General features: G+C 65.8%; 1 protein-coding gene across 1 annotated transcript; it reads right to left on the bottom strand.

The window, feature by feature from the left end:
* Positions 1-12,347: 12,347 nt before the first annotated feature.
* Positions 12,348-14,560, bottom strand: LOC118655302 (NOTCH regulated ankyrin repeat protein). Its single transcript, XM_036306962.1, has one exon. The coding sequence runs from the start codon at positions 13,219-13,221 to the stop codon at positions 12,877-12,879; it is 345 nt and encodes a 114-aa protein (XP_036162855.1). The 5' UTR covers positions 13,222-14,560; the 3' UTR covers positions 12,348-12,876.

The raw sequence follows: 14,560 nt of genomic DNA, 5'->3' as shown, positions 1-14,560 counted from the left end.
CCGATCTTATCAGGAAGCAGACGCACCCGCCACTGAGAAACAGGGCGCCCACCGTCCCCGGTCCCCCTCGGCCCGCTGCTCACTGCCCCCAGCCAGTAGCTCCCAACTTTTAAGACAATGACCTTGTTTTCCTTGCACTCTAACCACCCAGCGGTATAACCCTAATCACTCTGGTTTCATTTCTTTAAGAAAGATTTGTAATGTGGTAGCTTTTTGTTTTATTTATTTTTAAAAAACAGCTTGACTGAGGCGTCATTTACCGGCCACGGTTCCGGCTCAGGCTGTTCCCTCGGCCCAGAAGGCGCTGCTCTGCGCATGTCAGCGCCTGGACGCGGGGAGGGGGGGCCCAGCGCGTGATGGAAGGAGCCGGGACTGGGTGGTGAGTGCGGAGCCCAGACAGAGGTCCAGTTAGTGTCCTACACCTGGAATTTATCGAATCGTATTAACCAACGTTACCTCAATTTAAAAATAAAAAATATAAAGATTAACGAGTTCCTGGGATTATGGCTCATTTTTTAAAAAAGGAGGAAAAAAACACCCCTTCCTCCTCCCTAACTTTCGGCAAAATCCTAGAGCTGGAGCGCTGGCCTGACCACCAAGGGCAACCCCGCGGCCTTTCCCGGAACCTGTTGATTGGAGCGAAGTTCTGCGGGAGCCCGATGAGCCCGCGTGACTCTTACCACCGGCCTCAGACGCTTTATTTATTTTTTAATAATTTTTTCTTTTCTATATACTTTTATTATTATTATTATTGATTTCAGAGATGAAAGGACAGGGAGAGGGAGAGATAGAAACATCAGTGATGAGAATCGTGCACGCCCCCCACTGGGGCTCGAGCCCACACCCAGGCCTGTGCCCTGACCGGGAATTGAACCCTGACTTCTTGGTTCAAAGGTTGACGCTCAACCGCTGAGCCACGCGGCCAGGCGACCTCAGACGGTTTTTAAGGCGCGTCTGGCTGTGCCTCCCAGGGGGGGACCTTCACCGGTGAGAAGGGGCCGACAGGGACCGGTCCCTCCTCTCAGACCAGGACGGAGGGGCAGCCGTGTCCACCGCAGAGGCGGTGAGCAGGCACGTCTCGTGCTGGGAGGAGGTGGCTGCCTGGCCGGCGGCTCACTGGGCCGGAGTGTCGTCCGTACACCAGGAAGGTGCCGGTTCGAACCCCGGTCAGGACACACAGCTAGGTTGTGGGTTGGAGCCCCGGTCAGGGCACCATCACTGCTTCTCTCTCACGTGATGTTTCTCTCAAAGCAGTAAATGTGTCAGGATGGATGGAAAGCGAAGCAGCTAAATTCCTAGTTTTCAGGCTGCAGCTGACTTGGCAGCGCCCTCCGCACGTCCTTCCAGATTCCAGCGGAACTCGGAGCCTCGTCCAGCCGTGCGTCTCCTCCGTCTCCTCGAGCCGCCCGGCTCCGCACCCGCCACCGAGATCACCGGACTCGGGCGCCCGGGCCCAGCACCTGTTCCGGGACGCGGCTTCCCCGGCGACACCTCCCGGACACCCAGCTCCTGGCCCCACGCCGCTGGCCTCGTCCAGCCGACAGGAGCCTTTCTTGGAACTGCCTCAGGCGCCTTCTGCGGGCCCGGCCGTGACGCGCTGCCCCTGCCTTCACGGGGGAGGAAATGAGTCACCGGGACACAGGCCGCGGCTTCCTGAGGCCCCTCTGACCCTCACATGTGCCGGTCCCAACGGGGCAGGAGCCAGGAGCCTCCGTAAAGCTCTTCGCCTCTAAGGGCCTGAGGTTCCCGGGAAAGGGCGGCTTGTCCCAACCTGGGTTCGATGTTTCAGCGTCGGATGGGAGCCCCAGGCTGCACCTGGACCACAGGCCTCCTGGCGTCCTGCGCGTCAACCGGGCCAGGCTGGCGTCGGTGGCGAGGCTTGGGGGCGCTCGGCTGTGACTGGTTCCATACAAGCAGCTCCCGTTCAGCCTCGTAACAGCCCTGCCGCCGCCGGAGGCCCCGCTCCCGACACGGGACAGGCCCCAGCCCTCGGCCCCAGCAGGAGGTGGCACAGTCGGCTGTGGGGGGAGATGGCACAGCTGGCTGTGGGGGAGATGGCGCAGTCGGCCGTGGGGGGTGATGGCACAGTTGGCCGTGGGGGGTGATTGCACAGTCGGCCGTGGGGGGAGATGGCACAGACGGCCGTGGGGGAGGTGGCACAGTCGGCCGTGGGGGGAGATGGCACAGTTGGCCGTGGGGAGATGGCACAGTCGGCCGTGGGAGGAGGTGGCACAGTTGGCCGTGGGGGAGGGTGTGCCGAGGCTGGGACCGCACTGTCCGCTGTGCGGAGTGCAGCCCGGGGAGCCCGTCCGCCGGGCTGGGCGTGTGTGATGGCGGCGCGGACCGTGGGCGTGTGGGTGACGGGTTTCCTGGGTGTCAGCGGCTCACTCATGGTCTGTGTGCTTCCCGCTGGCCTGGACGCCCCGTGCGGACAGCTGCTGCCCCTGCCCAGGCCGGTGTCCTGCTGGGGCAGGCTATCTGCCCAGGCTTCTCCCCAAGGCCCCGGGGCCCAGGCCCCCGCTCCCTGCTTCGGCCCCGCAACACGGCTCTGCTGTTCGGCTGGTTGAGAGAGGGAGGGAGAAACATCCATGACGAGAGAGAATCATCCGTCGCCCGCCTCCTGCACGCCCCCCACTGGGGATGGAGCCCGCGCCCCGGGCCTGTGCCCTGAGCGGGAATCGAACCGTGACCTCCGGTTCCTAGCTCGACGCTCGGCCCCTGAGCCGCGCCGGCCGCTGGTTGGCACTGGGCTGGCTCCCGAACTGCGACTCTTTCTCGTTCTGGAATAAACCCGCTTTGCTGGGGAGCTGTCTGCTGTGCGTTTGCTTCAGGGCAACGGCACTGCGTCGTCTCTCAGACGCACCTGCCCAGGGTCGCCGAGCGGCTCTTCGGTCCTGATCTCTGTGCCTGCGCCTGGCGTTTAGGCCGGGACCGTCCTGAGCTCGGTTCCCTAGGGGCTGCGACATGAGGCTGAGCCACCGCCACTCCGCGTGGGGGTGTTGGCGACGGGCGTGGGGGTGTTGGCGACGGGCGTGGGGGCGTTGGCGACGGGCGTGGGGGCGTTGGCGACAGGCGTGGGGGTGTTGGTGACAGATGTGGGGTGTTGGCGACGGGCGTGGGGTGTTGGCGACGGGCGTGGGTGTTGGCGACGGGCGTGGGGGCGTTGGCGACGGGCGTGGGGTGTTGGCGACGGGCGTGGGGGTGTTGGTGACAGATGTGGGGGTGTTGGTGATGTCGGGGAGACGCTCGGCCACGTGAGCGGGGCTTGCGCACTTGCCGAGATCGCTCAGGGCGTGGGGGGCGTCTCCGGGTCCGCACGTCTCAGTGTCGTTGTTGTTGGTCGATTCCAGGCAAGTCCTGACGTCTTCGAAATCCTCTCACTTTGCGCTTTATTTTAGGACTGTTTTGTCTTTTTATTTTTGTCCTTTGTCTTTCCAAACGAACGTTTACCATCATCTTGTCGCCCGGCCAGGCCAGTGTGACTCCGTGGCTGGCGTCCATCGGACCCAGGAGGGGCGTTGGATTCCTGGTCAGGGCAGAGCAGCGTGGGCGACTCCCTCTCAGCCATGTCTCTCTCCCTCTCCCTCCCGCTCTGAGGGCTAAAAAGAGCTTTAACCCAGGAAGATAACGCTGTCGACTCAAAAACTCCCGATGGAAACAATCCTGTGCGTTCAGCCCGATTTTTCTAGTGACAACAACAGAAAGAAGAAAAAGAAGCCCCTCCCCTCCCCCTCCCCTCCCCCTCCCCTCCCCCCTTCCCCTCCCCCTCCCCCTCCCCCTCTCCCCTCCCCCCTCCTCCTCCCCCCTGCCCCTCCCCTCCCCCAGAAGTTACTAACACGCACCAACACGGGCGAATCTGCAGGCATGGTGGGGGGAGCTCCTGGTGCGGGCACCGTCTCCGGGCCGGACTCGGGGGGCCGGACGGGGGCCGGGGGGGGGGGGCTGGGGTGTCCTGTGCTGATGGCGGCATTAGTTTCGTGGCCGTAAACATCTTCAACACCGGCCGCACCCTCGGGGCTGCGTTTTCTTGTGGAAATTGGCCACATTACTGGGTCCTGAGAAATACACGCCGGAAGCGCAACGGAGCTCGGGCCGCGAGGAAAGTGAGGCCCGGAGGAGCGTGAATGGAGCCGGGGCCTGAGAGCCCGAAGTGCTGGTTACTGAGTACCCCTGAGATGGGGGCGGGAGGCGGCGCTGGGGCGGTCTCACCCACACCCTCCGCCCTCCCCCCCCCCCCCCCCCCCGCGCGGGCACCGGCTCCGGCACTGCCCGCCTGCGGGGCAGCAAGAGCACAAATACCGTGTTTGCCGTGGAGCCCAGGGCGGGGCCAGGCTGTGCCCATCCTGCATCCGGGCACAATCCCAGGGCCAAAGGCCAGACCCACCTCGGGCTCCCTGGGGCTGCCCAGGTGCCAGGGGTCAGGATGGCATTGTGTGCCCAGCCAGTGAGCCGGGCACTGCCGTCCGGGAGGACTCAGTCGTTCCTTCCGCTGATCCACGCTGGGCAGAGCGGGGTGGGGTCAGACGCCCTTGCAAATACTGAGCGAGGTTTCAATTATCATTAGGGTCAGGGTCAGGGTCAGGGTCAGGGTCAGGGTCAGGGTCAGGGTCAGGGTCAGGGTCAGGGATAGGGATAGGGTTAGGGTTAGGGTTAGGGATAGGGTCAGGGTCAGGGTCAGGGTCAGGGTCAGGGTCAGGGATAGGGTCAGGGTCAGGGTCAGGGTCAGGGATAGGGTCAGGGTCAGGGTCAGGGTCAGGGTCAGGGTCAGGGTCAGGGTCAGGGATAGGGATAGGGTCAGGGTCAGGGTCAGGGTCAGGGTCAGGGTCAGGGTCAGGGATAGGGATAGGGTCAGGGTCAGGGTCAGGGTCAGGGTCAGGGTCAGGGATAGGGATAGGGTCAGGGTCAGGGTCAGGGTCAGGGTCAGGGTCAGGGATAGGGATAGGGATAGGGTTAGGGTCAGGGTCAGGGTCAGGGTCAGGGATAGGGATAGGGTTAGGGTTAGGGTTAGGCATAGGGTTAGGGTTACGGTTAGGTATAGGGTTAGGGTTAGGGTTAGGGTTAGGGATAGGCTTAGGGTTAGGGATAGGGTTAGGGTTAGGCATAGGGTTAGGGTTACGGTTAGGCATAGGGTTAGGGTTAGGGTCAGGGTCAGGGTCAGGGTCAGGGTCAGGGATAGGGATAGGGTTAGGGTTAGGGTTAGGGATAGGGTTAGGGTTAGGGTTAGGGTTTGGGTTAGGGATAGGGTTAGGGTTAGGGATAGGGTTAGGGTCAGGGTCAGGGTCAGGGTCAGGGTCAGGGTCAGGGATAGGGTCAGGGTCAGGGTCAGGGATAGGGATAGGGTTAGGGTTAGGGATAGGGATAGGGTTAGGGTTAGGGATAGGGTTAGGGTTAGGGTTAGGGATAGGGATAGGGTTAGGGTTAGGGTTAGGGTTTGGGTTAGGGTTAGGGTTAGGGTTTGGGTTAGGGATAGGGTTAGGGTTAGGGTTAGGGTTTGGGTTAGGGTTAGGGTTAGGGTTTGGGTTAGGGATAGGGTTAGGGTTAGGGTTTGCATTAGGGATAGGGTTAAGGTTAGGGTTAGGGATAGGGATAGGGTTAGGGTTAGGGTTTGGGTTTGGGTTAGGGATAGGGTTAGGGTTTGGGTTAGGGATAGGGTTAGGGTTAGGGTTAGGGATAGGGATAGGGTTAGGGTTAGGGTTTGGGTTAGGCTTAGCCTTAGGTTTAGGTTTAGGGTTAGGGTTAGAGTTAGTGTTTTTTTTTCACATGCACAGCAGTTTCAGTTCTTAGAAAGTTCTTCCCACAAACCGCTGCGGCTGGGTGCCGTGTGCATTATCATTGGGAAGAGTAAGGCCAAGTACACAGCATGGAGAGCCTGGATTTTGAATCCACTATGGGAGGCATGGGTGACTACTCATCTCTCCCTAACCCCACCTGCCCTTCTCTGAGCCCATTTTCAGCTGCAGAGTTTTGACCAAATATGTGCAGGTTCTTAAGCAGAGCCCTCCTTGTTTTTGGATTGGGAAGGTCCTCCTGGGGGACTCACCAGTGTTTGCCAATCACCGCAAACAGCAGACACCTGCTTCTCCATCGGACCTTTTCCGTCACTAGCCCACCCGGCGGAGGGTTTCTCCCCGCTTGGCAACAGCTCAGCCAGTGAGAAGCCACTGCCTTCCCAGACCCGTCTCCTCTCAGGGACTCTCTGTACCAGCCCCTCCAGGCGCCCCCTCATTTATAACAGAGCATTCACTGCTGGGACAGGTGGGGCATGGTCACCACAAGCCTGCACTTCCTGAATTATAATTCTTTTTCATTTTGGAATAAACCCATTTTGCTTAACAAATACCTATTTTTTTAAAAAAATATATTTTTATTGATTTCAGAGAGCAAGGGAGGCGGAGCGATAGAAACATCGATGAGAGAATCATTGATCGGCTGCCTCCTGCACGCCCCTGACTGGGGATCGCCCGAAACCCGGGCCTGTGCCCTTGGCCGGAACTGAACCTGGGACTCTTCAGTCTGCAGGTCGATGCTCCATCCACTGAGCCAAACCGGCGAGGGCGGTACTTTTTTTTTTTTTAAACAACAGACTACATTTCCCAGCCTCCCTAGTAGAGCTTGGTCATGTGACAAATCCTAGCCCAGGGGATGCAGCAAGAGCAAGTCCCAGAAGTGCCCTGGAAGGGGAGGACGCTAGTGACCTGTCCCTGCCCCGTGCTGTTGGTTGGAACGTGGACTCAATGGTTGGATCTGAGGCGCCGGTAGCAGGAATGCCAGGCCCGCCCAGCGGAGACACGGCTCTGCTAGTTTGCATTTCGTCGTCTCTCTGGGAAGTTGGTGGAACATTTGGGCTTGGTTCCCTTGGGGTTCTGGCCCACAGGGTATCAGGAGGACACCACAGACCCTGGGTGGGTTCTCCCCGCGGGGGATGCGCCCCGGTAACTGGGGTCTGCAGGCTCCATCTGAGCGGGTGTGGCTTCGAACCAGCGAGTTCCTCCTTGCACACGCCCAGCACGGGCACTTCCTGGGCGGGGGGTGAGGGTGACGGCCCGAAGCGCCTGCAGGTCCCAAGCCAACCTCCCCCCCCAGCTTCGCCCCCCCGCTCCGGCCCCCTCTGCTGCGGCCCAGGCTCCGTGGGGTGACCTGGTAGCACCCCGTGACTGGGCCCGACGGTTCCTGGGTGTCCTGAGGTGCGACACATGGTGCCGTGTCCACGGAGCTGGGTGGGATCCGTGTCCCGCTGCCTGTCCACTCGTGGGCCCGGAGCGTGCTCCTTCCCCGTTTGACCCCAAAGGAGGGCGGCGCCCGTTGCCAGTCGCCGGAGCAGACGGTGATGGGCTGTGTCCCCGGCCGTGGGTCTGGTTTCCTTGTGGGGCCTGCAGAAGCCGGAGCCACTGGGGGTCCCCTCCCTGCCCTTTCCTGAGTCAGAGGGCGGTGCCATCCCCAGAGCCCTCCCTGCCAGGCGGTGGGTCCTGCCTGCCCTGCCCACCTGGCCGGCCGCGATGCCAGCCCTTCCCGTCCCGGCTCCACACGCTGTCAGGTCGGGGCTGTCACTTTATTTTTAAAATAGACTTTTATTGGCTTCAGAGAGGAAGGAAGTAGGAGAGAGAGAAGCATCCATGATGAGGGAGAATCACGAATCGGCTGCCTCCTGCCCGCCCCACACTGGGGATGGAGCCGGCAGCCCGGGCCTGTGCCCTGAGCGGGACTCGAACCCTGACCTCCTGGCTCACAGGTCACCGCTCAGCCGCTGAGCCCCGCGGGCTGGCCGGGCAGGGCTGTCCCTCAGAAGACGGCCCCGGGCCCCAGGTCATCCCGGCGCGACTGGGCCCCTCCTGGCCCCTCACCCTCCGCTCTCTCCTGGGCGCCCTGCACCTCCCGTCTTGTCCTCGCAGCTCCGCTCAGAGCTGGCCTCGGCTTGGCCACGCCCATCGGAATGCTTTTGGGGGCTCCCCGCCCGGCGCCTCACGAGCTCCTCCCGCCGCCCGCCGGCCCCTGCCCGCCGCGGGGCTCCTCCCAGCCGGCAAACCCAGACGCACCCCGGTACCTGCCAGGAGGCGGGCGCTGGGCTCCAGGAAGCGGGGCGCCAGCTCCCGACCCGAACCATCGAGGGGGTGCGGAGCGCGGCCCGAGGGCGCCGTCGGCCGGGGGCCCGCGGGTCCTGCAGCCTCGGACGCCGGCCCCGGCGCAGTTCCTGCCGCGGCCACGAGGCGGCAGCACCGCCCAAGCCGCGCGGTCCTCGGCCAATGGAGGGGGACGAGCTCCCGGGGGCGTCACCCCAAAGCCCCGCGCCCCCTGCAGACATGCCGCCACCCCCACTCGTGGAATTCCCGCCCGGGGTGTGGGGAGCGGGGCGGGCCCAAGAAGCAGGCACAGGGTCCCCGCCCCCCACCCCCCGCTGCTCCTCGGGCGCCGGGGCGGGGGGGGAGCGGCAGTGAGGATCCCCGGCTCCCGTGGGGCCCCTTCTCCACCCCCCACCGTCTCGCCAGGCCTGGGGTCCTCAGGCGTCGCCTTTGGGGGCTCCCCCCACCGTCCAACCCCCGAGTCCTGGGGGCGCGCAGGGCTGTCAGACCCCCACCCACGCGGGGCGCACTCACGCCCCACGCACAGCAGCGTCTGGTGGACGCCGTGGGGGGGGGGCGGGTCGAGCCGCGGGGTCCAGGCCGTGACCCCAGGACACAGATGACAGCTGGTCCCTACGGCTCACACCCACCCGCGCCGGGAAGGGTGTCCGGACGCAGGCAGCCCCCCCCCCCCCCCCCGCGGGCCCTGAACACAAAGATGGGGCCTTTGTGAGCGCCGCACCCCCTCCTGCCAGGCCCTCACGGCGGGGCTCCTCCCGCTGCCCCACCCCCGCGACCCTCCCCGGGCTCCCCACGCCGACCCCCCGCCCGACCGGCCGGGCTCCCCTTGCCGCCCGCAGCCCCAGCCCCCCAACCCCCAGGCGCCCCCTCCGCTGCCCCCTCCCCGGCCCCGCCCCCTCATTAGCATGGCAGCTGCTCGCCGGCGGACGGGAGGAAAGGGCAGAGGCCTCCGCAGTGAATGGGCCGCGGCTTCGGAGAGGGCGACGGAAGAAAGACCGACAGACGGACGGGCGGACAGTCCGACCCGGAGCGGAAGAATGCGCCACCCGGAGGGGTGCGGGCAGGGGCCCGGGGTCCGCGTGGGCGGCGGGAGGTGCGGGAGGGCGGGGCCGTCCAGGGGCTCCCAGACCCCCCTGCACCGCACCCCCTGGCTCAGGCTTTGTGCCCAGCCGCCCAGCACCGGCCTCCTACCGGCCTCAGCCCCCAGGCCTCTGCGGGCTCCCGGGTCAGCGGGACAGGGCCGCGCCCCGGGCCAGTGTGCACCCCGTCTGTGCTGAGCTGCAAGGCCCCTGGGGGACAGACCCCGAGGGCAGCCCCTCTGCCCCCCTAACCGTCTCCCTGGCTCCCGCCCTTGGTCCCCCAAAACCTGCCTCCCTCCTCCCGGCTCCCACCTGCCGCCTGCGGACCGACTTCCTGGCCTCCGGCCCCGGCGTCCTTCCCAGCAGAGTCCTTCCCGGCGGGCGCCCGGGGCCAGGGAGCAGCTGGACGGGCTCGCGAGCTCTTGGCTGAAGCCGTGGGGTGGGCCGGTCCTCGTCCATCTGGTCTGTCTCCTTTCTCCATGGCGGCCACTCCAGGGTCCCCGCCGCCCAGCCCCTGCCCACCAGACCGCCCCCTGGGTCTCCTGTGGCCTGGCGGGACCCTCATGCCCCCCACACCTGCAGACCCCGGGCCGCTGTGCCTCCCCGCACCCGGAGTCTCTTCCGCTCCCGCAGGCCTGGGAGGGGAGGACACACGCCTGTGTGCTGCCCCCTGACCCCGTGGGGGGTGAACCTGGTTTAGGGGCCGCTCCCCTGGGCTCTGCCGGTGAAAGGGCAGCCTGTCCCCGGCGCCCCTCGCTGCTGCGGGGACCAGACTGGAAGGGGGTCTGTGCACAGACAGGCCCTGGGCAGAGGCAGCAGGAACCCACCAGGCCCCCCTCGTGGGACTGAGCAAGGCTTTGGTGGCGTCTCTGAGCAGAGGCCTCAGGGAGCCCCCGTCTCCCCCAGCGGCAGCCACGTGCCTAGAAAGCCCCCCAGCTCCCAGGCCTCCCCCCAGGCTGCCTTTTCACCAGGGAGACCCCAAGGAGAGGACAGTCAGGGCCGTGCACCCCCCCCCCCCCCAGGCTAAGGCCCAAACCAGCGCTACCTTGGTCTTCAGATGGCACCCCGACCACGGTGGCCAAGTGCTGTGGGCGGGCAGAGGAGGCCCAGCCCCCATGCCCATGGGCTGCCCACGGTGCCCAGGCCAACTTCGGGCTCCAGGGACCGCAACTTCCGGGTTCCTGCGGCCACTCTCCCTGCCCCGCGGCCAGGACCCCTCCCCCAGGCTTATTTGCATCCAACAGTCCACTCACCTCTGCAGGTGGCAGGAGGCAGCTGGGCGGACAGGAAATGCCTGACACCAGCGCTGGGAAGGCCTGGAGGGTGACAGGGCGGGAGCGGGAGTGGCCTGTGTCCGACCTGCTGACCAGGGAGCAGAGAGCCTTCAGCGCGGGGCCTGGAGCCGCCGGGGGATCCTGCTGGTGGGCGTCCAGCCCTCCCCAGGGGCCCCGGAGGGACCCCCAGCTCCGCTCAGCAGGTGCAGACACAGTCACTGCTCCCCGAGGCTCCACGCGTCCAGCTCAGGGCTGTGCTCTCCCGGGAGGGGCCGGCTCCAGGGCCGGCCTCCTCAGCTCCCGAACGCCACCCCCCGGGGTCAGAGAGAAGGGCCCCCCTTGTCAGGAGCGAGCAACCATGATGTTCCCCCAGATTTAGAAGATGCCCCTCTGTGCAGCAGCCGGAGAGGGTCCCCCTCGACCTCACCTCTCAGGCTGGGGGTCAGGGAAGAGCTCGGAGCAGAAGTTCCCCCGCGGAGACCTCAGCGGCTCTGCAGGGAGCGGAGGAAGCGCTGCGCTCAGGGTGCCAACCGCGCCCTGGCCCCTCCGAGGCCTGCGTGTGGCCCAGGGGCCGCAGAGGGTCTGGCCGAGCCCGGAGCCGGCTCCGTCGGGAGGTGAAAGCGAGCCAGGCACTGTGCAGCCGGACCCCGGGCCCAGCCCAAGAAGCACCAACAACCCTTTTGCTTTTTAATATAAAAAGATCAATGAAAAATTTATTGACAAATTTCCCACGCTGGGCTACAGGGTATCGTACACGCGGGATGGGCTGCAGGCTTCATCCAGTTAGAAGATCAGACCGGGCCCACACACAGCTTCCATAAGCCTAGACAGTCTTGACATTAATTAACATAATTAAAACGTTATTTGCATCTAGAAAAAAATATACAGAAAAACTCCTTGTGGAGCAATCTGTGCCTCCGCCCCGCGCCTGCGGCCCGTCATCAGCATGTTCTCCTGACGGGGCTCGGCCGCAGCCAGGACGGTGAGGCCCCCCCACCTGTGTCCTCAAGTGCCCCCCATTTTCGCAGGGAGGGTCAGCAGCACTTCCACCCAGGGAGCCTCATTTAAATGTGAATAATTCAGTCCCCTTTTATTTCTCGGGATCAAAACAGCCAGGGGTGTGGGGCTGCATAGGAAACTGGACCGAGGGGGGCCGGGGAGGCCTCCCCGACAGAGAGCGACGCGGAAGCACCGCCCCCTCCCCTCCCCCCCGCGGCCGTCCCGGCCCCTCCACCCCGGCAGGATTTTGGGGTTCGAATCGGGTTCCTGAAACCCCGGGAGGCCGAGGAAGGGCAAACAGTCCTTCAACTCGGCCATTAGCACAAGCGATTCACAGTCTTACAGGCATTTTATAAAAATATAAATATGGGTACACTGTTGCCTACACAACGCCCTTTAAAATGGGGTTATAACCAAGATTCACAAAATACACCTAGCACTTGGCTTACAATATGTTAATAGTTTATATTGTCATAAATGTTATGACATATAATCGTGGCAAATCCATTTACTTTTTTTAAAAAGTGTGCAACCGACTGTTCACTCTCACAGGGCTCGAGACCAGGGACGCCCCACCCCCCCATCACCGCCCGCCCGGCGCCCAGGGTCCTCCCGCGGACTCAGCAGAGAACCAGGTTGGGGAGGCGGCCTAGGGCTTCCCAAACTCACACGGAGCCGTGTGTGTGAGAAGGGGGAGGGGGCGGGGGGCAAGAGAGGGGAGAGGGGGGAGGGGAGGGGGCAGACGAGGGAGGGGGAAGGAGGGGGAGGGGGCGGAGGGGCAGGGGTAGAAGGGGGAGGGGCCAGGAGGGGGAGGGAAGGAGCGGGGAGAGAGCCAGGCGAGAGGAAGCAGCAAGGAAGGCCGGCGGGCGGTGCTCAGTGCAACCCCGAAAGGACAGACTCAAGTTTTCAGCTGTGAGACCAGGAAAAAAATGCATCTTCCCCGTAACCACGCGCAGTGTTTCCCAAACAGAAAGGAATCAAGCGCACGAACCTCACCCACAAATACAAACACACACGATAAATAGTTCCGAACCCCGGCCACCGCGCGGCTCTCCTCCGGGGCGCGTCGGCCGCGGTGCTGCGGGCGGGGGCGCCCCGAGCCCGGCGTCCCCGCCACCCGCCTCCTCCTCCGGGGCGGCATTTCCAGCGGAGGATCCGGTGTCGCGGGATTCCGAACATGCTGGTCGCCGGACTCAAATTTCAAAGGGGCGAGAGCCCGCGCCCCGCCCCCACCCGCGAGGCCGCGGGCGGGGCCGTGGGAAGCGCTCCTGCCCGGCCCGGGCCGCCAGGGGGGGCGCCGGCCCCGGGGAACGGGCGCCGCGCGGGTCCCGTGGGCACAGACGCGCGCGCCGGACTCGTCGTGGCCGCGGCGCACACCGAGGTAGTTGGCGGGAAGGTCCAGCAGAGGCGACACGCGTGGGGCCCGCGGCCGGCTCGGGGCGGGCGTCACCGGCCGCCGCCCGCGTACTTGGCCTTGGTGATGAGATAGAGCACGATGTCCTGGTGGCCGCCGAACGCCGCCATGTGCAGCGCGCTCCAGCCGTCGCGGTTGGCCAGGCGGATGTCGGCGCCGAACTTAACCAGCAGCTTCACCAGCTCCAGGTTCCCGTCGATGACCGACTGGTGCAGCGCCGTCTGGCCCTCGGGCCCGAACGAGTTCACGTTGAACTCGCAGCCGCTCATGTTCTGCAGCAGCGACTGCAGCTCCTGCGTGTTGCCCCGGCGCACGGCCTCCTGGAAGACGCGCTGCGTGGGCGCCGCCGCGCAGGTGGACAGCTCGGCCTGGCTCATGCTGCCGCCGGGCGCGCGCGGCGGGGCGGGCCGGGCTCAGCGCGGGCGGCGGCGGCGCGGGCCCCCGGCTGTCTCGGGGCCCGCCTGGGCGCATGGAGGGCGCGGCGCCCCCGGGCCCCGCACGCCGCCCCTGGGCGCTCCGGGCGCTGGGGGCCGGGGGCCGCCGCCGCAGGGCCCCGCCGCATCCAGCCGCGCCCGGGCGAGCGGGCGACGGAGGCTGGCGCGGCGCTCTCGGGGGCCGGCCGAGCCGGGGCGGCGGCGCCGCGCTCTCGGGTCCCTGCTCGCTCCGGCTGCAGTTCCCGCGCGGACCCCGCGCGCCTCCCCACGCGCCGCTGCACTCGCTCGCCCGCCCGCCGCGCCGGGGCGCCTTTTACCGCCGTTATATTTGCATAACAATGGGCATCCGTGACGCGCCCGCCGGCCGCCCGCCGATTGGGCGGCGCTGCGTGGAGGCGGCGCTGGCGGGGCGGGGCGTGTCCGGGGGCGCGTCGGGGAGGCGCGCTTCGCCGCAGGGGGCGCTGGTCGCCGGCCACGCGGGACCGGGAGCCCCGAGGCCGCGGGGGAGGTCTCTGTCTCGCCGCGCCGCCGCCCCACCCCCCGGGGCTCCCGCCCTCAGTGTCTCCGCCGTCGCCCGCCCACTTTCCCTCCGGCCACCCGGGGAATTCCAGGCGCCCCGCGCGGACGGGACCGGGACCGGCCCGAGCAGAGCGCGACCCCGATGGACCCGCGGGCGACCTGTCCTGGGTGGGGGGTCGCGAGCATCGCAGACCCCGGAGGTCCGGGTGGAGACCCCTTCCGTCTCCCGCTGCGGGAGTGCGGCCGCGACCCTCCGGCCCCCGGCGCAGCTCAGACCCGCCCAGCCCGGCCGCCGGGACGCAGGGTCAACTCGGGTGACCACTCGACGAACATCTCGGGCGTGTGGTCTCAGCCACGCGGGTCCTTCCCGGGTCACCCCGTTTGTCCCCCAGCCTGGCTGGCTCGCACCCCTGCCCTGACGGAGACCTGGGGCTCCCGGGGAGGAAGCCCGGGGCTGGCGGCCTGCCGCCCCCTGGGGGTCCCCCAACAGCATGGTGGGGACAGGAGGGCCCGGGCTCTGCTCCCAGAGAGAGCCCTGAAGTGACTCATTCCAAACCATAAACCGCCTTTAATTTACACGGCTCGGCCCCAGATCTCATTAGGGTTTCCAGTTTATGGCCCGGCTGTGGCCGCTGGGGGACAGCTGGGGGTGCGGGGAGGCAGCCAGCAGCCTGGGACTTGCATTCCTGCAGAAGCTGCGGGGATTCCCCAGGAGGCAGCTCTGGGCGCGGCTGGGAGACCACCCTGTGAGGCCTTGTCTGAG

Source organism: Myotis myotis, unplaced genomic scaffold (genome assembly GCF_014108235.1).
Source record: "Myotis myotis isolate mMyoMyo1 unplaced genomic scaffold, mMyoMyo1.p scaffold_m19_p_44, whole genome shotgun sequence".
Classification (NCBI taxonomy): Eukaryota; Metazoa; Chordata; class Mammalia; order Chiroptera; family Vespertilionidae; genus Myotis; species Myotis myotis.
Note: the sequence above shows the minus strand (reverse complement) of the source record. Positions and strands in the feature narration are given on the sequence as shown.